We start from the raw sequence: 24,802 nt of genomic DNA, 5'->3' as shown, positions 1-24,802 counted from the left end.
TTGCGTTGACCTATGAACCAATCCCGGGGTCTATTTTTTAAAACAGGTCCCTGCTGTCACCTGTCTCCTTGTTACTCATTCACGCTCTAAATAGTGATGCTCCCAATGGCTGCAGGTGACAGCGTGTGTGAGCCTGTTTTCTTCTAGCTCGGCCAGGTGGAGACAGCACAGTGGGGCGGAGAGCCTGCACGCTGGGGCCAGGCACCCTCGGTTCCCACCCAGCCCCTGCCCGAGCAGCTGTTGACTCGCATTCACAGTGGGAAATCATAAGGATTAAATGAATGCGCACACGAAAAGCACGAAAACAACTCTTGGCACATAGAATACAGTCAATATGTTTAGCTCCCTCTACGCTCGTGATTTTATAACTTGGGGAATAGGAGGGCGTGATGTAATTTATGACCTTTACGTGGATGTGCAGGTGATTTTTATTTCTGTGTAGTTAAATCTGTCTGCCCTTTTCTTTGCTTTTACACTTTCGACAGTCCTTTTCTATTCACCGTACAGTTAGGTGGTTACCTAAATTGTCTTCTGGAAATTTGAATGGTTGAATCATTGTTACATTTATGTCCACAGTGATTGTTAAGCCCAGGAACGTTTACTTCAAACTGAGTTTTACCCAGAGGTTTAATCTGGAATTCCCAACTCTGCCCTTTTTGCCGACCCCCACCTCCAGTCCTGCAACAAATTTAGTGGTTCTACCTTCAAAATATGTCGGAATCCAACCACTTCCCACCATCTCCATCACTGCCCCCTGGTCTAGCCACCATCATACCATCCCTGGATTATCCTAACAGCCCCCTCCCGGGTCTCCCTCCTTCTGTCCTTGCCTGGCCACACCTCACCCTTCTGTGCATTTTCTACATGGCAGCCAGGGAAGTCCTGTCAGAACTGGAACTCAGAGCCCGTCTGTCCTTTGCTCAGATCCTTCTAGAAGCTTCCCATTTCACTCAGAATAAAAAACCAAGGCCCTGCTATGATTGACAAGAACCTGCATGTTGTGGCCCCTCATACGTCCCCCTCCTGCCCCCTCACCCTGCTCCAGTCACACTGGCCCCTTGGCTGTTCCCGAACCCTTCCAGACACAGTGCAGGCTCAGGGCCTTTGCACTGGCTGCTCCGTCGCCTCGGATGCTCTTCCCTGAGGCATCGCTGCACAGCTCACCCCCTCTCCAGCTCCGTAGTATCTTTCTTCAAATGAAACCCTCAGCAAGGCCAACCCCAACTCCCCTAGTTAAAAACACAACCCTGAACCCACCACTCTCCATCCATTACTCTGCTTCTTTCTTGCCTGTTCCCACAGCATTTCCATCTTTTAATATATCATATGCTTTACTCATTTATGACATGTATTTTTTTTATTTTTATTCTCTGTCCCTGACACTAGGATATACGTTCACGAGGGCAGGGATGTTTGGTTTGTTTACTTGTATGTCCCAGCACCTATAACAGGGCCTGGCATGCATAGGAGGCTACAGCAAACATGTGACAAGTGAATGGACAGGCTGATGGCCCCCCTTTATCCAGGGGCCATCTGAGGAACCCTAGGGTACCCCACTGAGTACAGTTTGAGAACCTATGTTAGACCCACTTGGAATTCCTGTTCCCCGAGTGAGGTCTCCGACACACCTTCTCCCCACCCCCACGCTACCCCCACACAGGGAGTCCGTTCGGCCAGGGCCCAGGGGAGAGGAATCGATACCCGGCTTCTCTCTCTGCCGGACCCCTGGGGAGGGGACATCGCTCTGGGTGTGTGCGGCATATTTGCTCCCAGCCCTGGCCTAAGGTGGGAAGGGACAGTGGGGGGGGTGGGGATGGAGGCACTGGGTGGGAGTGAATGGTCACCAGAGGAGTCACCAGGAAGGAATGGCAGGAGGCCTCCCTCCTCCCTTCTCTCTCACCTCCCGGGCCGGAGCCTAGGGTCCTCATCACCTCACTCAGCTCGTGCGTTCATTCTATAAATACGTGTGTAGCGACTACTCTGCGTGGGAAGCGTGCTGGGGCTGGGGAGGCAGTGGGGAGCGTCAGACCCGGTTCCAGGTCTCCACGTGCTCCCGCGATCATGTTGGGGAGAGAAGGGAACGGCCATCACAGTGCAGCCAGGTGAGGGGGGCTGTGCACACACGGACGGCAGCCCTAAACCCGCTGGGGTGGGGTCAGGGAAGGCTTCTCAGAGGGAGGCCTGAGGGAGAGGAAGAGATGCTCAGGTCAAGAGGACAGGAGAGTGATCAGGCAGAGGGAGCAACGTGTGCAGAGGCCGAGGTGACAGTGAGCACGGCACGTTCAGGGGACGGCTTGTCATGCAGTCTGACTGCGGCAGAAAGAAGGCTGGGGAAGTTGCCGGGGAACTGACAGTGCGGGGCCCAAGGGCGCCAGCCCCGCTGGGGTATACATACTGTGGCCACTGGTGTAGTGCTGCAGCTTGTCCGTGTACTCCGAGTCAGCACGCTCAAACCCCCGTCTTCTGGAACAAGAGCAAAGGGCTGGAGCCACCTGGAGGCGCCCGGGGAGCTGGGAGCCACGGTAGGTGATAGGGAGAGGGTGGGCAGGCCTTTGAAACCACATCCCTGTCAGAGGCCTCCCTGCCTGCCCCTCGCCTAGCAGCCTCACCCGACCGGGCCCCACTCATCTCTTCCCACTCTCCCCCTTCAAGTCCAGGCTCGCTGTTTCCCGGCCAAGCCTCTTTCAAAAAGCAAAGTCATCTCCTCTGGTCACGGCCCCTGGCCCCAGAAACCCTGGGGGCTTCTGTCCATCTGACCTTATGACCCAGTGTCCTCTAAAGTGGGGAACTCTTGCCCAGCCGGCGTGGCTCAGTGGTTGAGCTTCAGCCGATGAACCAGGAGGACACGGTTTGATTCCTGGTCAGGGCATGTGCCCAGCTTGTGGGCTCGATCCCCAGTGTGGGGCAGGCAGAAGGCAGCCAATCAATGATTCTCTCTCATCATTGATGTTTCTGTCTCTTTCTCCCTTTCCCTTCCTCTCTGAAATCATTACAAATATATTTAAAAAAATAAAGTGGGGAGCTCTTTAAGGAAGAAGAGTTTCTCTTTGCCTTTCCCCAGCAGAAGTCAGGGAACCACACCCCCTTCCTGCACATGCCATCCCAGCCAGTTGGGGGGCTCTTCCCCACCTCCACCTGCCTGTGTCCTCTCCATCTTTCCAGCCACCTCAGCCAGGAGGCCTTCCCTGAGCGCCACAACCTCCCATCTGACACCCATTATGGCCCTAATCATGAAGGGGCCTCAACCAGTGCAAAGGCAGGGCGATCTGTGTTCCCTCCGCCACCCCCTTAGCTCCCAGCATCCTGTGGTCCTCCTGCCCACTGCTCTGAGATGTTCCTCATGCTGAAGTATTAGCGTCTCAGGGTGCCACCCTGAATAGTGGACTTGTCAAGGGCAATGGGATGGGCTGCTAATGGGGGCCGTTTAGGAGGAGGTGGGAGAGGCCACTTGGGGGTACCCAGGCCGACCCGAGCCTCTCTCCGTCCCTGGTACTGATGGAAATGCCTCCTCCGTTCACAAACACTGCTCAGGAACGGCTGAATGGACGCACGCCAGGCCTGGAGGGGCTGGGGGACACCCACCCACCTGTTGCACACGATGGCGATGACAACCACGGCGATGAGGAAGACCAGGGCAGCCGCCGAGGAGCCGACGATGAGTGGCAGCTTCTCCTGGATGCTTGTCTGGTACTCGGCTGGGGAGAGAGCGCAGCGCAGTGTTCTCAGCCCGGCTCTGGGAGCCCTAACAGCCCAGTGCCCTGCGGGGTCTCCCGGGATCCCAGGCTCTGCTCCTGCTCCTCACAGAGTACCTGTCATGTGCTCAGGGGGAGAACTGGCTGTCACTGGCTCACAAGTAACCTTGGACAAGTCCATGAACTGCTCTGACTCTCAATTTCTCACCAATAACACGGGCATAATACCCACATCTCAATGTTGATATGAAAATCAACAACAATAAGCTGACCCATAAGGTGAGGCAGTTATAAGCATAGACTCTGAGGCCAGACTCCCAGGGTTTGAGTCCCAGTGGTGCCACTTACTATCTGTGTGAACTCTCATAAAGTGACTTACCTCTCTGTGGCTCAGTTTCCTCCTCTGTAAAGTGGGGAGAATCATATTTCCCATTTCCTAGGACTGCTGTGGAAAGCACGTGGTAAACACTCAGTAAATATCAACTATTAATGTTACTGAGTGTTTTAAGGGTTGGTCACCGTACTGAGTATGCTACGTATCTTGTTTGATTCTCGGAACAGCCCAGTGATGCACTGCCTATGGTAACCCATTTTACAGATGAGGAAACTGAGGTCATGACTTGTTTGAGGTCACACAGTTAGAAAGTGGCCAAAGCCAACACTTGAACCCAGGTCTGTTTGACCCAAGGCTGTGGGCTTAACTGAGATAATGCATAAAATGCACTCAGCATTGGCCTTGCTCTTGCAAACCACTCAGCACATTCTCAATGTCACTAACATCATCATCGTTTTAAATTCTATTATTATTCCCATTTGCTTTCATGGCCAGACGGGCTTGTCAAAGTCAGGGACAAGGTCAGTTCTGGGTCTTAGCGCCAGCACACATTTGTTGAATAATAAAGGAAGGATCTGGGACGGTTCCTCAGAACCCATGTCAGTAACGCTCATCCAGCATTCTGGAGGGCTGAGTAAGGTGAAAACGTTGGCTGTGAGGAAGGGGGATTGGAGAGAGGAACTAATGCTGGAAGAGATGGGGGCACTGTGAGGGAAAATGCTGGAGCCTCGTCATAAATAAAGCTGTCCCGGAGCTTGGCTGGCTGGTGGGAGGCCCCCAGGCTCACAGAAATGACAACTATAACCTTAAGCACTATTTGGTGAGCGCTAACTATGTGAGACCTAGCACCAACCCTGTGCTAGGTCCTGCACATTTATCCTCATCCTTATACTATGATGATAATGAGACAGTTGTTATCATCCCCCTCTATAGAAGAGAAAAACAGGCTCAGAGGGTTAAGGTAAGTTGCTTAGGGCCATACATTTAGGGCTGAATCTCCATTGTAATTTCCATCTGTCAGGCATCAGAGTCCACGCTCTTTAACTATGCTGCCCTTCAAAGATTATTAGAGTGGGAAGGGTACTTAGAGACCATGTGGTCCCAGACTGGGAGACACAAAACATAATGGGCTGCAACCTCCCATTCTCTTGCCCGGGGTAGACATTACTAATCCATCTCTCTGCTGAACTAGTGTAGGGATGAAGTAGTTTTGCGTTTTCAGATTGCATATGATGCTTTCATTTTACAGATGAGGAAAATCTGGAATGGGTGTGATTTGCTCAGAGTGACTGCAAGTCAGGGCTGAGCTCCCAGGAGTCGTGGGAAAGGAAGTGGCCTGGCTGACATGCTGGTAACGGAATATCACAATCCCTTATATATGGTTGTGCAGTTTGTACAGTGCACAGAGGCTCCCAACCAGGAGGGAAGGAGGGCTGATTGACATCAAGGAGCAGGGGTGCCATTTCTAACGTGCACAAAGGCACTTTGTAGGAAGGTGGCTCTCGAGTTTGTTCTGTTTGTGGAGTCAGCGCCCCCCTCCTGCCCTCTGGCACCTCTTACCTTCTGTCATGGTCTGGAAGTACATCTTGCCACTGTAGCGCCCATAGCCCGCCACGGTGCGTGCCCGCACCTGGAAGACATAGATGGCGCCGGCTTTGAGGCCCTGCACAGTGACTGTGTTGGTGGGGCTTTTTATGGCCGTGGCGTTGTACTCACTGAGCTCCTGCCGAGGAACAGAGAAGACAGTTAGCGAGGTTGTGGCCCACTGACCACTCCTGCCACTTGTGGGGATGGGGGGTGGGGAAGGGTTCTGGCCACCAGATAAATATCTGTGGTTATCAATTCTTCACTCCCTTCCAGTAACAGAATCACACTCCTGCAGCTTTTGCAAGTGATTTTGCAACACAAGAGAAGGCAGAGTGTATTTCTCCTCCTCATGGATGCTGAGTTTGTCTATATGACCTGCTTTGGCCACTGGAATATTCTAGAGGACATGATGCAAGCAGGGGCTTCACATATACTTGTTGATTTGGCTTGGCCTCTTGTGATTCTGCAATCTGCCATGAGGGGGGCTTAGTCTGGGTAACAACTAGTTCCAGAAAGAGAAAAAAGGGGAAAAGATCTTGACCTAACTTCTAGAGTGAAACGGAGCCACCTCAGCTGACCGACAGATACAAACCTATGAGTAAGAAAAACAGCTACTTGTTGTAGGTCACTGGATTTGGGGTTGTTTGTTCTGCAGCACTATCTCAACAACAGCTGACTAATACACATATACTGAGTGGTCACCGTGCAGACCCTGGGGTCTAGACTGTGAATTCTTGTGGACAGCAGGGAGAAGGCTCACTTCTGCATCTCTCTCTTTGCCTCATCCCTTGATGGATTAAGTGGAAGGACCCCTGTTCAGCCTTAGCACACTTGAGTCAGACAAGAATTAAAAAAGGAAAATTATGCTCAAGGTCACATGCATCAGTTGATGGCTGCTTTGGGACTCAAAACCATGCAGGAGCCACCTCTAATGTTCATGTCCTTGGGTACCTTTGAGAGATGCAGAACGCCAATTCTCACCTCCTAAGTACTGCCCAGGGTGACCTGAGGAGCCTGGACAGGACAAAGAGCCAGCTGCTGCAATCGGGGTGGAGATGTGTTTGAATTGGATGCAAATGTTTACCTGCCTAGTTGATGCTCATTCAGGCAACTGTCAGCTGCCCAGATAACCTTCTCCAAATACCCTCTTTGCATTAGGCGCCGGGCTGGGCACTGGGGACCCACAGAGGTTAATGCACAGGCCCTGGTCTTGGAAAGCCCAGTTCAGAAAAGCAAACAGGGCGGAGAACTTAACCCTTTGAGGATCTGGAACCCTTCTGAGAAGCTGATGAAAATCTATGACCCCTTACGCAGAGAAACACGCACATGCCAGTCATGCACATGTCAGGGATGCACAGAGGCCTTGAACACTCCTCTGAGACAGTTAAATGAGTGCGAGCAATGGTATTAGAGATAAAAACTGTAACTACAATGTCACTACTTTAAAAAATTCAAATGTAACCCTGATGTCCGATATCTTATTTGGCAGCCCTCCCTTCCCTGAGCCTTTGCAAGTCCTGCTGCCCCATCTGAAATACCCTTTCCTCATCTGCCTGCAGTTCCCTACTCCTTATTCAAGACCCAGCACCAGGACTGCCTCAGCTGGGGAGACTTCCCAGATACCCCAGCCAGATGGCGCAGGCCCATTGTCTCCCACCTATTGTTCTGATATACATGTCTTTCTTTTAAAAATATTTAAAAATATATATTTTTTATTGATACATGTGTCTTCTCTAAGGAGAGTGTGGTCCCTTGAGGGCAGGGATCTTATCTGATTCATCTCTGAGAACCCCCAGGCTCCACACATGGTAGGTGCTCACTAATGACAGATAGGAATGAAGACACTGGTAGACAATTCACAATCTATGAACCCAGGATGCACTACCAGGCTCGGCCACTAGGGGCCGCCGTGTAACACGCGATCTGCTCGGGCTTGCCAAAGGGATCGATTGTGCAGACTGGGTGGGTGCCCACGTAGGCTGGAAGTTTTACGTTCCTGAGCATATGAGGGAGATGGGAGGTAACAGCCAGTGGCCTAGGTGCCTCGGGAGAATGGAGAACAACCCGAGTGGATCCCTTCTCTAACGTGGGGCACAGGACCCCGCAGGGGATTGGAAGTCATCTCCAATGCCAGTTCTTCCACTTGCCTTGTGACCTTGGGAAAGACCGTTTTTATCTTCACAACCGCTCAGGGTTGTTGTGAAGATAAAAAATTTGATCAGTTAGTCCCTGGCACAAAGTTGCTAATCTAGAACCATCAATTTCCTCCGCCCCTCCCCCCCCCCTCCGAGTAACCTTATCTAAATAAGGATTATGTGGGTTTGGGGAATAAGTTTAGTATGAAATCCACTAGTCCTTCATTTGAGTCCTTATCCAGAGACTAAGGGCCAATGAGGCAGAGGGTGCATTGCTTGAGTCCGATGAGCCTCAGTTTTCTCATCTTTAAAATGGGATAATACCACTATATGCCACACGCAGTGGTTGTTGAGATTCAATAGGAAGTAACGGGTAAAGATTTTCGGAGAGTCTCTAACACACATAAGGACTTAAGTGTCCGCTATCACCATTGTTGTCATCATCACCAACATTCATTAAGTGGGTGAATGAATGTGCAAGTGAATGAATGAACAAACCTCCCCCTGTAGATACTGCTCCACATACACTAGGCAACACCTGGAATACAATCTGGACTTTCATTCAGCCCCCTCCTCCCTCAACCTTTGCTCCCTCTGCCTGGAATGTCCTTTCCCTTCACTTCTGCCAAGCAGAAATTTCTGTTGAATAGATACATAAATCGATGTGGCCTACAAAGGCCCATCCGCCATAGCTGGCCTCACAGATGACTCTTCTGCTTGAGCTCTTGGGGAGCCAAAGGGAGCATGAACCTGTGTGCTTTGGGGCAGCTGCCACTGGAGGCCACCTCCCCCGGGATGCTGGAACCGAGGGACAAGGCCGCCCTGGTCTGACTGACACTATTCATCAGCGGCCTCTAGAAGACTTCCAGCAAAGTGGCTGTCAGCTCCGGGCTCCGGGCTCCGGGCAGAATGGGAAATCCCAGTGGAGTTGGGGAGAGGCCAAATGAAGAGCCTGCTCCACCAGAGCCCTTTCTACAGAAGGAAAGGAAAAGTAGGAAAGGAGATGGGGTGGGGCCCCCATGGGGCCGCAGGGCTCGGTGCCTAACTTCCCTACCTGGGAAGATCTAGAGCATTCATTAAAGAAATCAATTGCAGCACCAGGAGGATCCTGACGTGTTAGGTAAGCGCGGGCTGTGGACTTGTTAGAAATAAATCTCACTATTTGCAGCCTAGCTGTCCCTCCCCGTGGAGAGGAGGAAAGTGTCTCCGACACATCCACCGACTGCATTTTCTTTCCGTCCTTAGATCTTGCCATGTTCCTCAATCGGTCCTTCCCCTCTTGTCTTCCTCTGCACACTCCCGTCTGTTCGTGGCTACACCTCCCCGCGCCCGGCAAGCTCCACACTTACATCTGCAAATTCCAACCCACATCTACTGGGAGTTGACCGTCACCCTTCCCTAGTCCCCTGAGTTTCAAAATATTGTCTGATCTGTCAGTTTCTCACCATCTCTGCTGCCAACTCCATGCCACCGTCATTTCTCACGTGCTGTCCCACGAGATCCCTGTACACAGTCTATCTGTAGTCTCCACATAGCAAGCTACAGGAATTGTTTAAAGTAATGAGCCAGATCACATCATTCCAAAACCTCCTGATGGCTTCCCACTATACTTTTAAGTTGAATTCAGACTCCAACAGCCTGGAAGGCCCACCACAGTCTGCCCTGCCTCCCTCTCCAAACACCACCCCTACACACCTCTCCTGCCACACTCACCTGCTCTATTCTGAGTGCAGCCAGCACATTCCTGCCCCAGGGCCTTTGCACATACCGTTCTTGCCTCCTGGAATGATCCTGCTCTCATCACTCGTCCTAGCATCTTTCAAGGTGCAGCTCAAATGTCATCTGCATGAAGACTTCCTCTCACATATACCAGGATTATGGGGTCCTCCTTAGTGACCCCCTGGGACCTTTGCTGGCCCTTCTGTGGTTTGTATCTCATCTTGTCTAGTGGCTATTTGTACCTGAACCCGTCGTTTCCTCTGGACTGTAAAGGGAAGGCCTCCAGGTATGTCTAGTTACTCTTGGCGTTCCCAGCACCCTGTCCAAAGTTGGTGACAATGAGTGTTGAATGCACCAGTGTCCCATCTCCCCTCTTCCCAAGCTGCCTCTCTCTGTACCCCAGGCCCTGGGAAGAGGGGCTGATAGGAGCAGGGCCACGTCTTATCACGGCCACACCTCAGGCTGTTCATCTCTCGCCATTTATGCTAAAAACCCTTCATCAGAGCCTGGTTCTGTCCACCTCTTACAGTTATCCCAGGAGCATGCCTGGGAGAAGGTGGGAGACAGCAGAGGCAGGTGAAGGGTGAGAGCACAGGTCCAAACCCCTGCTCTGCCACTCAGCAGCTGGGTGCTCTTGGACACATTACACAACTTCTCCGTGCCTCAGTTTCCCCTCCTGCCCAACAGGGTGAATAGCAGCGCTGCCAGAATGAATGAGACAATGGATGTGGTGTGCTTAGCACACAGTGAGCACTCATGAAACGTGAGCAGGCGATGACTGGGGCTGCTGCAAGGCCTGCTGGTCCGGCCACCTCTGGCATGGGCCCGGGGATGCCCAGGCAGCAGCAGAAAGTAGGGCAGAGCTGCCTCCTGGTTCACACCTCCACTGCCTCCCCAGCCCCTCCTGTCTGGGTAGGAAATGGGTCGTGGGCAGGACCTGTGCCGGGATTCCTCATTTCCGATCCAGTCTTTGGGGACAAACACTTTCGGTTTCATTTAATCATCAAGCTTCTTAATTAGCTTTTTTCCTTTTTGAATTCCGAGTTGCTAAGCTGTCCCCACCAGAGGAAGTGGACATGATTGCTCCTGGCAGGGCCCTGGCTTCCTGAGCCTGGCAGCAGCTGGTCCCGCTACCTGGGAGGCCCGGCTCCATCAGGCCCTCCCGGGCCAGCGAGGGGTGGAGCTGCGTCCCTCACATCACCCCCTGGGGACACAGCAGAGAAGAGGCCAGGCCTCCGCCCCTGAAGAACAGGCCATGGGAAGGGACTCATCACTCCTCATCCAGCCACCATCTATCAAGTGTCCTTGGTGCCAGCCGGGCCCAGGTGCGGGGGAGCACGCGGGGAAAGGGATAGATGTGGTCCCTGGCCTCCAGGAACGAACTGCCAAGAGGAGGGATGAGCAAGGAAACCATCGTAACCCAGCTGGGTGAGGCTGCAGAGGTCTGAGGAACCCTGGGACCCACCAGGTTTGAGTGACCCCAGCAGCTGACAGAGTGAGAAGGCTGGGCCTCCGCAGGACTGGCGGGAACGGTCTCCCCCTCACTTCCTCTCAGCCTCTAGGGAAAGCCGTCCCATCATTTCCGTTTCCAGTGGGCTCGGCCTCGACTAAAGCACGTCCCATAGTCATTCACGCCTCAGTCCGAACGGGAGTCCGCGAAGCGTGTTCCAGGGGCCCCTGCGACCTCTGTGGCTGTTGTGCCCCCGGGAGCAGGGAAGAGACGTCACCAGTCCCAGCGCGTTCCCTGGGCCTCTGGTACTCAGCGCCGTCCTGGCCCCTGCCCTGCGCAGGTCTCACCCGCACACGTGCTCAGCTCCCCGGCCTTACACCGTGTGGCCTGGCCCACCGAGCGGCAGGCAGGGCAGGAGCGGGAGGCGGGGAAAGCACACCCCACTTTGCCGAGGGCCAGGCACCTGCTGGACACTGCACCCGCACAGCCCCCCCGGTGAGAGAGGCAGTCTCATTCGCCCGTGACCCAGGAGGAAACCAGGCTCCGGGAGAGAAAGACGGCTGCCCACGTTCACACAGCTGGCTGCTGGTGGAGCTGGGATTTGAACCTACGGCTTCTCACTCCTAGTCCAGTGCTCCTCCTACGACACAGTGGCTCCCAACCCTGGGTCCCTGGCTCCTTAGAGGTCCCCGAAGGGAGTGACAAGGGTCTGATTTAAAAGCTGAAACAGAAAGCGCTCTCTCCCCAGACGAAGGGCACGCAGGCAAATGAAAAGCATTTGTTTTAGCTGGAATCCGAGCAGCTCAGGAGAAAGCTCCACGCTGGGCGGAAACGCTCTCGAGCAGCCTCTCGGCTTCGGAACGGGTGGATGACCAATGCTTGCTTAATTAACGCAGCTTTTTGGAAACCCAGGTCTTCAGAGCTTCGGGGCAGCTGGTCACGATGAAGGGATCTTGGTGGGGAAAGGCCTGTGACCACTGCATGTCCCTGAGGTTGCCGGCCAGGTCCCCAGACCAGAAAAGTAAGACTCAGAGAGGTCAAGGCATCCCCCTGAGGTCTCACAGCCAGGGAGGAGCGAAGCCAAATTCGAGCCTGAGGCCAGTGCTCTTTCTGCTTCAAGGTGGGGGTCTCGTCTTGCAGGATAGCAGGACCCCAGGCCCAGCCTGAGAGGGGCCCTCAGGGCGGTGGGGGTGGGGAGCGCGCCAGGGACCTAGGTACCTTCTCATAGTACTGCAGCTCATAGTCCAGGATGACGCCGTTGGGCTGGTCCGGCTGGGACCACGACAGGGTGATGCTGTCCACGGTGCGGCTCACCTGGTGCATGATGGACACAGCCGATGGAGCTGGAAGAGAGGTCAGAGGTCAGGGTGGGCATGAGAGGGTGCAGCGTCTGGCCCAACCTCAGAGGTGCCCGGAGAGGGGAAGCGTCTAGCCGAGGCCACACCCTGGGGAGCCGACAGGGTGCTGAGGGACTCACGCAGGGTCACAGGTGCCCCCACTCGGCCGAGGTGATCCAGCCCCGAGGAGGGACCCTGCTCCTCCCTTCACCTCCTTCCCTGTGGTTCACCTCCTAGCAATGAGGAAAAGTGGCAGAATGTGTCCCTATAAAACGACTGCACTTTTCACACTCGAGGGGCATCAGGAGATTGGTGCAAACTCCCATTGCTGGGCACCTCCGCCCAGATTCTGACGCACCGGCCTGGGCGGGGCCCGAGAACCTGCAGTTCTAAGAGGCTCAGGTGCTGCTGACCACTGGGAAGGGAGGTACCTTGTCCAAGGTCACCTAGCAGGCAGAGGTGGGGCCAGGACTAGAGCCCAGACCAGCTGGTCTAGTATCTTTTCTACCCACCACGCTGCTTCCCACAGCCTGGCTTCTGCCCACGATTGCCCCTCTCGCTGCCCAGCCTAACCTGTTCCTGGGGCTTTTGGGTCCAGGTAGTCTCGAAGCAGAGGTACAAGTGGTTCCAAGAGACGCAGGCCGAGGCTGCCAGCTGCCGAGCAGCTGGGGGCCAGACCTCCAGGCCTGGGGGCTTGTCCTGTCCTGAGGCACTGGGGAGCCACGGAGGACTGCAGTGGGATGGGAACCCGCTCCTCCACTAAAACACAAGCTGCCATCGAGCTTGTCATCTTGACAACCCCTGTCTGTCCAATGATGACCAGAGAAGAAAAAAGGTCCCCACAGCTAACACCTCACACTTCCTTGTTCCCGCTACGCCTGGCACTTTCCCAAATGCTTTATGTGGGTTTACTCATTTAACTGTTCTATCAACCCCATGAGGCTGTTGTTATGAATTAGTGTACCCATTTTATGGATGAGAAAATGGAGGCACTGCGGTATGAAATAACTTGTCCCAAACCTCCCAGTTAGCAGGTAGTGGAGCTGATATTTGAATCCAGGCCCACCTCGGTCCCACATATCCTTCCCCCTCCCGTGGCCGTGGCTGATGCAGGCTGATCAGGGAGGTCTGGAAAGCAGTGACCCTCAGAGCACCCTGGTCCAGACCCCACGCTGTTGCTTCGGAGCGAGCTTTACTCGGCTTCTGTTGACTCACCTCCCTACCACCCACCCGGCCCGCCCCAGCTCCGGGAGCTCAGCTGTTGGTGGAGGCAGGTCCCCCACGGCCGTGGGGGTCTGGGCCTGGCAGGCTTAGCTGGCAGATTTGGGTTACAGGCAGCTAACCGGGCTCTGATCCTGTAAGCCCCGTATCCCTGGGTGTGGCAAGGAGGCGGCATTGCTGGGAAGATGATCAAGGCAGGCCCAGGGGGGCCAAGCAGGGCTGGCCTTTCTGCCGGAATCCAGGGGGATTAGCAGCGGAGAACAGGGAACAGCTGGATGTCCTCTCATCCCTCCTGCCGCCCGCTGCCCACCCTGGGGTGTCAGGTTTCCCTGTAAGCTGGCCTTCAGGGGATTCTGGTATTTTCAATTACCAGCCGGGCACACTGGCAGGGGATGGGGTCAGCGATGTCCTGTGACCCCTGCAAGGAGATGGAGCCCCAGGGAGCAAGCACAAAAGAGGCTTGTGACCGAGAGGGGGATGGGGGAGGCCAGCCCGGCGGGGCCTGCTTGGCCGGAGCAGGTGGTCAGGGGCCCTGCTGCCTCCGGCGAGCCCTGGGGGAGGATCAGTGCCTTCATTAGCTGAGACCTGGGGGAGCGGCTTCTGTGTGTGCCCCCGTGTGCCCCGCAGGGCATGAAGGGGTTGACCGGGGTGGTCTCTGGGACTAGGACCCTTTGATAGGAAGGACGTCTGGAGGCCTAGGACCTGCCTGCTCAGCTTTGCCTCCTTAGCCCTGAGCTCTGAGGAATGAAGGCGACCCTACACTCGGCCTTTACTCTTCACCAGTCAGAAGACCCCATGAGCTTAGAGGGCATGGGGGTCGCTGGGCACTGGGCAGCCCGAGACGCCAGCCCGCCTCTCAGATCCCGCGGCCTCTCTGACATCTTCACTCCCGCTGACAGCCCTCAGTGGCCCCCACTGCACCTGGACTAGAACACAGATGCTCCACCTGGCCTGCAAGGCCCACCTGCCTGGTGCCTGCCACCTCCTGCCACTCACCGCCCCGCCCCCAAGGGCCAGCCACACCGGCTGCCTTTCTGTTCCCAGCCATACCAAGGCCGTTCCTTTCTCAGGGTCTTGGCCTCACGTGCTTGCCCGCTAGCCTCTTCCCCCACATCTTCCATGGCCGGCTCCTCCTCTTCATCCGGTCTCAGCTAAACCGCTGCCTCCTCAGAGAGGCCCTCCCTGACTTCCCCTCCACCTGCCTACCCCAGTCCCTCACCATCTCACACACGCTTTCCTGGATAGAGCGAACGTTATCTGAGGGCAGGGACCTTGTCTCTTTTATGCAATCCTTTATGCCTAGTGCCTGGAACAGTGTGTGGCTCAGAGTAGGTGCTTGGTTGATATTTACTGGAGGAAGGAAGGAAAAGCCGGCTCTCGCCTTTTCTAGCCCCTTGAGGAACCGGGCTGAGTCCACTGACCCTGGGGCCGGAGCTAGGGCTCCAGGGGCAGACAGTGTGGCTTGTCTAACAGTCACTAACAATTCTCTCTCCCTCAGGCCCCGGTGCCCCCCTGCGATTTGACCTGCTGACATGACATGGGGCTTCTTGCTGACCGGCCAGCCTGCAATACCACATCGATTGTTTTATTCCTGGGCCCGCGTTTGCCAGGGTCTGAAGCGGGAATACCTTACCCGAGACAGGACCCCTAGAATTTCTGGTTGATAACAGCGGAGCTGTTTTGAGTGTTTGTCTCTTAAACCTGTAGCAATGCAGTTAACTCCCAATGACCCGCCGAATTCTGGGTGACCTGGTCATAATTCACACAACAGAACAAAACTCTTCCAGAGAATGGGCCTTTGTTTCTTTCCTACGGGACCGAAGCTCTCAGGTTGTGTGGGACAGAACGAAGGAGAAGCTGAGAGCTGGGCTAGGGGGGTGCTTTTCTATGAAGGAAAGGTGTTCCACGGCCGAGAGAGTTTGAGATGTACACAGTTCTAGACCCCTGCCGGTGAGACTCACACGGCACACTCCTTCATTCAAGGCTCTGAGAAGTCCTGCGGGGGAGAAACTGAGTGAACCTGGTTTAACCTGGCCATCTAAGTCTCATTTGGCTTCAGAACGCTTTTTCACATAACAGTTATTAATGTCTTTTGGAAGCAGTGATCTGTGGAACATATCTATAATAATAAAAGCGTAATACGCTAATTAGACCGGATGTCCTTCCGGACGACCTTCCGGTCAAAGCCGGGGCTGCGAGGGAAGCCCGGGTCCCGGGTACCTGCTGGCGGCCGGAGGGAGAGAGGAAAGGAGAGGGAGAGAGACAGAAACATCAATGACGAGAGAGAATAATTGATTGGCTGCCTCCTGCACGCCCCACACTGGGGATCGAGCCTGCATGTGCCCTTGACCAGGAATCGAACTGTGACTTCCTGGTTCGTAGGTCGACACTCAACCACTGAGCCATGTCGGCTGGGCTGTGGAACATATTTTAGACAAAAAAAAACAACACAAAAAGTGGGTGCAGGAAATGCTCTATTTTTTCCCTTAAACCTGAGAAAAGAGTTGCGATTGGCTGTCCATCTGATCATTCATTCTTCTCTTGGCTCAGCATGGATTTAGCAGCACCTACCGGCTGCCACACAAGCAGATGGAGTAGGAGTTAAACACCTCACTTTGCAGATGCGGAAAGTGAGTCAGATAAGCCTCTTGCCCCGAGTGCCTCGGCTCACAGGCGGCAGGGCTGGGATCAGGACCAGGTTGGGACCAGGTTGGTTTTTTCTCCCCGACTACCCAGCCTTGCCTACCAGTGGGCTACGAGCAGGCAGAGGCCAGGCCCTGGGCGTGGTGCTGTGGGAACATCTAATCCCCCACCTTCCAGTGGGCTGCTGAGCTGCCTCCATCCCGCCTGTTGCTGCCCGGTGGAACCCAGTCCTACCCAGCACCTGGATGAGCAAAATGGTAAGAGCCGGGGCCTCAGATCAGGTAGCCCAAACAACCCACGTCACCCCTCTGTGCCTCAGTTTCTCCTCTGAAGGATGGAGACAATGGCAGGGATGCTGGGAGGTTAAATGAAGACCCAAATGTAAAGAACCTGGCCCAGAGTAAGGGGTCAGGGGATGTCAGCCCCGTGTAGCAATCTGGGCCACTCAGGCTCCCAAACAGCAGTGTGAGTAGCTGAATGTTTAGCAAAGGCTCCTGAATGGTGGTGCAGGGGAGAAGAGGCGGCATCCGGGGTTCAGATCCCAGCTCTCTTACGGCAGGCGAGTGTGTGACCACAGGCAAGTTACTTCTCTCTCTGAGCCCAAGTTCCTCAGCTATAAATTGGGATGTGGCAGACCCTACTCACTGCCTATCAAACATCCATTCTTTCTTTCTCAAATCAACAAAACCCTGGTTCTTAGCTAAGGTACCTGGTGCCCAAAGAAAAGACGACTTTCCCCCCAAACTCTGGCAGCTAGAAGTGACCCCATTACAAGGTGCTTGCCTGTGATATAAGCGAAATGTGGGGCTTGGAGGAGGTCTCTTTCAAAGGGAGGAGTCCCACCCTTATCACTCTCCTTCTTCCATGCTGCCCGCGACATGCAGCCATTTTGGCCCACAAGGACCAGAAGCTGTGTGCTGAGAAGCCTGGCTGCCCTAACTCCCGTCTGTGACATCCTTTGTCGATAAGAAAAAAAACAAACTGCCCTAGCTGGTTTGGCTCCGTGGATAGAGTGTCGGCCTGTAGACTGAAAGGTCCCAGGTTTGATTCCGGTCAAGGGCATGTACCTTGGTTGCGGGCACATCCCCAGTAGGAGGTGTGCAGGAGGCAGCTGATCGATGTTTCTCTCTCATCGATGTTTCTAACTATCTTTCCCTCTCCCTTCCTCTCTGTAAAAAAATCAATAAAGCCGAAACCGGTTTGGCTCAGTGGATAGAGCGTTGGTCTGCGGACTGGAAGGTCCCAGGTTCGATTCCGGTCAAGGGCACGTACCTTGGTTGCGGGCACATCCCCAGTAGGGGGTGTGCGGGAAGCAGCTGATCGATGTTTCTCTCTCATCGATGTTTCTAGCTCTCTATCCCTCTCCCTTCCTCTCTGTAAAGAATCAATAAAAAAAAAAAATTAAAGAGTATATTTTGAAAAAAAAAATCAATAAAATATATTAAAAAAAGAAAAAGAAAAAAAAAAAGAAAAAAACAAACCTTCATTCTGTCCAAGCCACTAGGATAGACAGGTTGTGTTCATTGCCTTCCTATATCTACACCCTTTGCCCTGTAACTTGTTAGTCCCCACGCTCTCTGACTCTGGGCTTGGCCATGGACTTGCGTTGGCCAGGGGGAGATAAGCAAACATGATATAAGCCGAGGCTTGGGAGAGCCCTTTGCATGTATCTGACGCTGTCTTGGTTCCTTGTGACTGCCCAAGAAAGAGCATGCCCAGGCTGACCTGCTGGGGGCTGAGACCGGGAGCAGAGCTGTTGTCCAGTTGTCTCAGCCAGGGCCACTCCTAACCAGCTGACAGCAGTCACCCCCAAACGTGCAGTAAAGCCCTACAAAATCCAAAGAGCTGCCGAGTGAGTCCGAGAAGACAGAATGCAAACATGTGAGTGCTCTCCGCCAAGACCCATCCAGCCCACCCGGAGACTCTTGAGCTAAAATAAGTGCTGCTTGTTTTTACGCCATTGGTTTTATGGTGGATTGTTAAACAGCGTTACTGTGGCAGCGGCGATCCGTTATTTTTCTTCCTGTTACATGTAGCCAAACCCGATCTTAACGGAGACCCGAGGCCGGCAATGCCTTCCCTGCAGAAAGCTTGGGAGGATCAAAGAGGACGATGCATTCAGAGGGCTCGGCCCAGGGAGGGAAGCGCCCTCTCCCTCTCTCTTCCTTTCCCCAGGCACGGGCCTCGCCAGGGGCTCTCTTGGCCTGGTTCTCTCTGATCCTCTCCACCCCCAGGGAGAGAAGTCAGTGAGTACATGCTCATGCCAGTTCTAGAGACTGAGCCACTGTGTGCCCACCCCCCAGGAGGGCAGGAGGATCAGAGGAGAACACGGTGGCGGAAAGGGCCTGGGCAAGTTGAGAGTCTTCTCACGAGAAAGCCATGGGGAGTGGTGTTACCGGGCCGGGCTAACCTGGAGACGGGCTCTGCCAAGGAGCTGCTGACTTATCTTGGGCAACCGCTTAGGACCCTCTCTGGGCGTCAGTTTTCTCTTCTTTAAAAGGAGGAGTTGGCACTGGCTGAACGCCAAGGCCCCTGCCAATGCTGATGGGCTTGCATTTGACTTGTGTCCCCTTTCGGGATAGGCAGAATCATGGCCCCCAAAGATGTCCATGTCCTGATCCTGGAATCTGTGGGTACGTTCCCTGGCATGGCAAAAGGGACTTTGCAGCCCTGACGGGTTTGGCTCAGTGGATGGAGCTTCGGCCTGCAGACTGCAGGGTCCTGGGTTCGATTCTGGTCGAGGGCATGTACCTTGGTTGTGGGCATATCCCCAGTAGGGAGTGTGCAGGAGGCAGCTGGTCGATGTTTCTCTCTCATCAATGTTTCTGACTCTCTATCCCTCTCCCTTCCTCTCTGTGAAAAATCAATAAAATATATTTTTTAAAAAAAGGGACTTTGCAGATGTGATTAAGGTTACGGCTCCTGAGATGGGGAGATTATCCTGGATTACCCAGGTGGACCCAATCTAATCACTTGAGTCCTGAAAAAAAGGGAACCTTTCCCAGCGGAGGGTCAGAGACCAGAGAGCCGGAGCGGCACTTGATGCCCGGTTGCTGGTTCTGAGGTGGGGTGGGGGTGGGGTGGGGTGGGGTGGGTTGGGGTGGGAGGGAGGGGGGCACGTGCAAGGACCGGAGAGAGGTCAGCTCCCGGCCGACAGTCAGCCGGGAAATGGAGACAGACCTCCCTCCTACAACCACACGGCACTGAATTCTGCTGCCACCCAAGTGAGCCAGGAAACGGGTCATCCCTTAGAGCCTCAGAAAGGAACACAGCCTGCCGACACCTAGATTTTAGCCCCACGAGATCCGGACCGGACTCGGCCCTCGGAACTGTCAGATAAGAAATGGGTGGCATTCTAAGTTGCTAAGCTTGCAGCATTTTGTTACAGCAGCAATAGGAAATGAGCACGCCTTCTGATTTCATGCGAAGCCTGACTGTCATGTACTGTTCACCTACTAAGTCCTAGGTGCTTTGTCCGCATTACTGTGAACCTGGCAACTGTCTGGCAAAGCTGAGAGGAGAGACAAGTGCCCGTTTTGAAGGTGCGGACACCGAGGTACGGAGATGGGAGGTCTCCTCTGAGAGACTGGCCGCACAGCTGGGAAAGGGTCATGCTGGATGAGGGCCGAAGCTGCCAAGGCCAGAACTGGTGCCTCTTCTCCCATAAGACCCAGTAGCACATGATGACAAGGGAGCTTCCTCACTGGTCAACCTATTCTTCAGCACGAGAATGACCCAAAGGCTGCATTCACCCCGCCAGGCCCATCCGCACAGCCCGCCTGACGTCTGCAGAGGGCTTGGGTCAGGGGTCCTCAAACTTTTTAAACAGGGGGCCAGTTCACTGTCCCTCAGACCGTTGGAGGGCCGGACTATAGTTTAAAAAAAAAACTATGAACCAATTCCTATGCACACTGCACATATCTTATTTTGAAGTAAAAAAACAAAACGGCAAAAACACCCGCATGTGGCCCGCGAGCCGTAGTTTGAGGACGCCTGGCTTGGGTCCTGCCAATCCTGAGCTAAGAGTGCAGCGACATAATTATTTAGGTTCGGCCACTGTCTGCCCGGGGACCACGGGCAAGCCCCTTGACTCCCCATGCCTTGCTCTCCTTCCCTAAACGACAGGATAATGACAGGACGTGCCTCCTAGCGCTGTTGTGAAGTCGTCATGAAGGACTGGGGGTGGTGATGTCTGGTGCACAGTAAGCGCGTGGTAGACGTGAGCTATTATGATGATGAGAGCGACTGCAGAATGACCTCTGCTTTTTGAGAGCCTGCCCGTACCCAGAAGCCTGCGAGGCACCTTGAGAACATGAGCTCCAAGCCTCACGGCCGTCCCGCAAGGAGAGGTGACGAAACCCACGAGGAAGACGCGGGCTAAGTAACTTGTCCACGGCTACGTGCTGGTGAGCAGCCAGGCTTGATTCAAAGCCAGATTGGTTGGCTGGATGCCAAAGCCCAGACTCTGCCCACCCCTTCCCACCGGCCCTGGAGCCGGGCAGAGGTACGGCCGCTCGGGGCTGGCGAGGGTGAGACCGTGTCCCGTGCGCCCCTGGCGGGCGGCCAAGGGCGGGATGCGGCCCTGAGGACGAGCCCCACGTGACTGGCGTGCTGTCCACACCCAGGTCTGCAAGGCTGCCTCTGGCTCCTCAGTCAGCTCAGCTTAAATGCCACCTCCTCAGCGCTGTCTTCCGACATCTGTCCTGAGGCCCGTCCTCCCTCCTGTCCTTTCTGGTCTTATTTGTTTGTGTCAAAGGCCACACACCCTGGACAGCCAGACTGAACCCTGGGTCTGCCTCTTCCCAGCTGAGTGATCTGCTTAGCCTCTCCCAAGCCCTGTTTCCTCATCCTTCGGGTGGGGACTCCCAGCCCAGCCTCCTTCCTCAGGGGGTCCCTGCGAAGACGCTCGCACGGGGGAGGCAGGAAGGCGAGCTGGAATGGCGGGGCGTGGCTCACAGATGGCACGACGGCTTCATGAAGTCAGAAGACAGCTCTGGCTCCGGCGAATGCCAGGGGATCGCGAGCAAGGCCCAGTCCCTTGCCCCAAAGACATACTTCTTCCTTTTAAGGCAGGGAGCTAGATATTTACATATCGAATTTTAGGGCCTGATTAAAACCGGCCACTGAATGCGTTTGTCTGGGAATCAAGTCCCCAGCCTCGCTCTCCAGGCTTATCAGACTTCTCCACACCCCACCTCGCTCCACGCTTCTCTGAGCCCTGCTGCGAATGCTCACTGAGCATTCCTGTGGCGCACCCCTGTCTAGGTGCCGGGAGAACCACCGTGAGGAAAAGCAGACCCAGTGGTGATGGTGTGTGTGTGTGTGTGTGTGTGTGTGGGGCGGGACAGGAAGGAAATGATCGAAGACATAAAGCAAAAACTCGGCCGCAGGCACTTGAGGGCCATGGGGCTGGGGCATGTGATCAAGTCAGGAAGGTCAATGAAGATGGATTAAGGTCTGAAGGAAGGTGGGAGGGGAGAAGCATTCCAGGCAGAGGGAACAGCATGTGCAAAGATCCTGTGGCAGAGGAGTCTGATGCTTAGGAGAAACAGGAGAACTCTTCCTCCCGCCTGCCTCCTGTACTTCCCTCCCCTGGGGCACCTCCTTCCCTGCATGGCTCCACAGAGATGTGAGAAGCCTCTCTGTTCTCCAAAATCAAGCTCAAATGCCTCCGCTTCCCAGAAGCCTTCCATGGTGTGCCTTTCTTCCACTCCCCAGGAAGAAATTGTCTCTCCTGCCTATGATCTCCCTCGCCTCCCTGACCCCTCCGTGGGCCCTCACTCATGCCATCTTGTATATAGACTCTGCCCAGGTCTCATCTTCCCAACCGGGACATAAATCCATAAGGGCAGGAACTGACTTCTCCAATGTAGACTCAGAGTCACCTGCTCCCAGGTTTAAATCCTAGTTTAGGCTATTTAGGAGTGGGACTTAGCATAAAGGATTCTGCTTCTCTGGACTTCCATTTCCTCATCTGGCAAAGGGGGATACTGTGGGGAGGGCATGGTGTGGCTGCACAGTCCCCGGCTCGGTTCTGGGCATCCATGAGAGTGGGGTGTGTCAAGGGGCTCAGAGCAGAGGAGGGGGAGGGGGAGTTATGATCTAGAAAACCTCAGGGATGGAGGGCGTACAGGGGCTTAGACTCCCTTAGACCCGAGTTTCCCAGACTTGTCTGATAGCAAGGAACATTTGAGCCGCTTGATAGAAATGCAGATTCTCGCTCACTCCTGGGGTTTTGACTCAGCAGGTCTGGGGCAGAGTCCAGAACCTGCATTCTGAAAAGCTCTCCTTTAGTTCTGATGCACGGTTTGGTGGGGAGAATGAGGCCCGGAGGGGGGCGTGACCCTCACGAGTGTGATAGGTTGGATCAGTTATCTCCGTTCTTCCTCTCTGTAACAGGATTATGCACCCACACGCTTGGCCAAGTAACTCTGCAGGACTCAGTTATGTGGGCGACGGCACCACAAGCAGAGACATGTGTTTGTGTTGCGTGGCTTGGCCCGCCACGTGTGCTCCCACCATTCACCAGGAGAGAAATAAGCCTGGGTGGCTGCTGGTCCAACGAGAATGAGGAGACATATGGAATAGACTGAATCCAGCCCACGTTCTGGAGTCCTGCCCGGCACAGCCTGTGCAGATTAGCTAAACCCTAGCTGACCCACAGACTAGTGAGTGAGAAAACAAACGTTTATTGTGGTAAACAACTGAGGCGTGGGGCGTTTTTGTTATGCAGCATTACGGCAGCAACAACTGACTAATACACTAAGGTCACCCAGCAGATGAATGGCAAAGCTGGGATTCAGACTCAGGTTCCCTGCTCCTAATCCAGTGCTAGTGTCTTACTGCTTCTGTCCCTCCGTCCTGAGGGCTCCTTGGGCACCCTCCTCTCTGAAAGCCCCTCACGTCTACTCTGCCCCACCTCTGTTCTCTGGGAGCTTCCAGCTCCAGACAAGAGGGCTCCATCCCAGTAGCCCAGACTCCATCCTTGCTAATATGCCGAGGCTTCTTGAGTAGGCAGTCCCACCCTCAGGGATCCCAAATGGATTCAGGGAAAGGTCCCTCCCCCCCGCGCGCCCCCCCTTCCCCCCAATGAGGGAAAGAAATCCAGGGGCTCTGGGGAATTCTAGCTTCTCCCAGCTGAAAAGCGTTCCCTCCCCTCCACTCCCACTGGGAGCCTGGCTTCCCTACCTCGGGGCTTTGTCAAGCGGGATACACTCGCAGCGGAGGCTTCACACTCTGTGAGGTGTCTCTGATAACAGCGCTGGCTTCTGAGGTTCTCTCAGATTGCCCACCCCGAGTCAGCTCCATCCGGACCCCAGTCTGAGCGGGACTTCAATGCACCCATGGCCCTTCAAGAACTGCAGGCACACGCTCAAAAACATGCCCGCTCAGCCACAGCGATACCACAAACATTCACAGACAAAACCACACTCCTCCTTCTCAGACACACACTCACAGACAGGCAAACCACCATCAGACATACAAACTCATGTTCAAACACCACCCCCCGCCCCGCCATGCCCCTCAGATCCAGACACACCCATGCCTTGGAATGCGTGTATCAGTAAGAAGTCGCACACCAAGGTCACATGCAATCATACACACACAATAGGACATACCCACACCTTCTCCAAATACACTCTCTCACACGCACAATCAGACCCACAGTCACACTCCAGGCTCCTTGGACATACCCTGGATTAAGCCCCAGCACTGGAGTCTGTTAGACCTAGTTATTTCCTATCTCGTATCTTCCTGCTTTGTGACTCTACCTTTCTGAGCATCATCTGTAAAATGGGGACACAGATGCCTCCTACTCAAGGAGACCAGGGGGACGCAGTGAGGTCAAGCTTGGAAAGCACCCCTCAACCGGGTGGAGCTGGTTTTCCCTCTTTCCTTCCATGTCCTAGGCATGCCCTCCCCAACCCCTGAATTCCATTTCTTTTGATGGTTCCCTTCAAATTTCTACTGGGCCTTTAAACTACAGGTCAAATCCTGCCTCCTCGGGCAAGCCTCCCCACGCCTCCACCTCTGGATCCCCTGAACGAGAAGCTGGAGAGCCCCACTCATTTTCTTTCCCGGAGCCTGGCCACCCCTGGTTCCTCCTGGGACAGGACCCAGATCACACCCATAGCAGGGGCTTGGCAAGGATTGTTGAGTGAATAACTGAGGGACACAGTCACAGTGCCAACCACAGAGTTTTCAACCCACAGGTACCGTAAGGCCCTTGAAAGTCTCACGTGGCCCTTGGTTGGGGGATGGGGATGAGGCTGCAAGTGTCTCCTGGACCTGGCCACATGGAGGTCTCCGGTGACCCTGAGGACAGTGGTCTTGGTGGAGAGAAGGGACCGGACACCTACGTGGAATGGACTGAAGGGGAAGAAGGGGCTGGGGGCGAGAGTGCATTGTTTGGCAACGTATTTTGCTGTGCAGGAAGGCAGGGTGGAAGACGGAGGGCGACATGGGGTCGCAGGGAGGATTATTAAAGGTGGGCGCAGGGAGAAGAGTCTGGGTGGAGTTAGATTGGAATGGGCTGCAAGATCAAAGAAAGCACCCGTGGGAACTGCTAGAAGTCCACCTTCCGCTGTGACGGAGACTGACGTCAGGCTGCAGAGAATAGGCCTCCTCTGTGGCTCGGTGACCCCACAGGACCAAGTTCCTTCCCGTGGACGGTGCACAGAAGT

The 24,802-nt window shown here is 54.6% G+C and overlaps 1 protein-coding gene across 1 annotated transcript in view; it reads right to left on the bottom strand.

The window, feature by feature from the left end:
* Positions 1–24,802, bottom strand: part of EPHB2 (EPH receptor B2) — a 117,402-nt gene that overhangs the window by 11,844 nt on the left and 80,756 nt on the right. Inside the window, exons 5-8 of the mRNA XM_008148112.3 lie at positions 12,136–12,260; positions 5,587–5,749; positions 3,587–3,695; positions 2,396–2,460 (exon numbers count right to left, since the gene is read on the bottom strand). Coding sequence (XP_008146334.1) covers positions 2,396–2,460; positions 3,587–3,695; positions 5,587–5,749; positions 12,136–12,260 — 462 coding nt within the window. The remainder of the gene's footprint in view (positions 1–2,395; positions 2,461–3,586; positions 3,696–5,586; positions 5,750–12,135; positions 12,261–24,802) is intronic.

The sequence above is a fragment of the Eptesicus fuscus genome, chromosome 9, assembly GCF_027574615.1.
Source record: "Eptesicus fuscus isolate TK198812 chromosome 9, DD_ASM_mEF_20220401, whole genome shotgun sequence".
Lineage (NCBI taxonomy): Eukaryota > Metazoa > Chordata > Mammalia > Chiroptera > Vespertilionidae > Eptesicus > Eptesicus fuscus.
The sequence above is the reverse complement of the archived record's forward strand: the minus strand, read 5'-3'. Positions and strand labels throughout refer to the sequence as shown.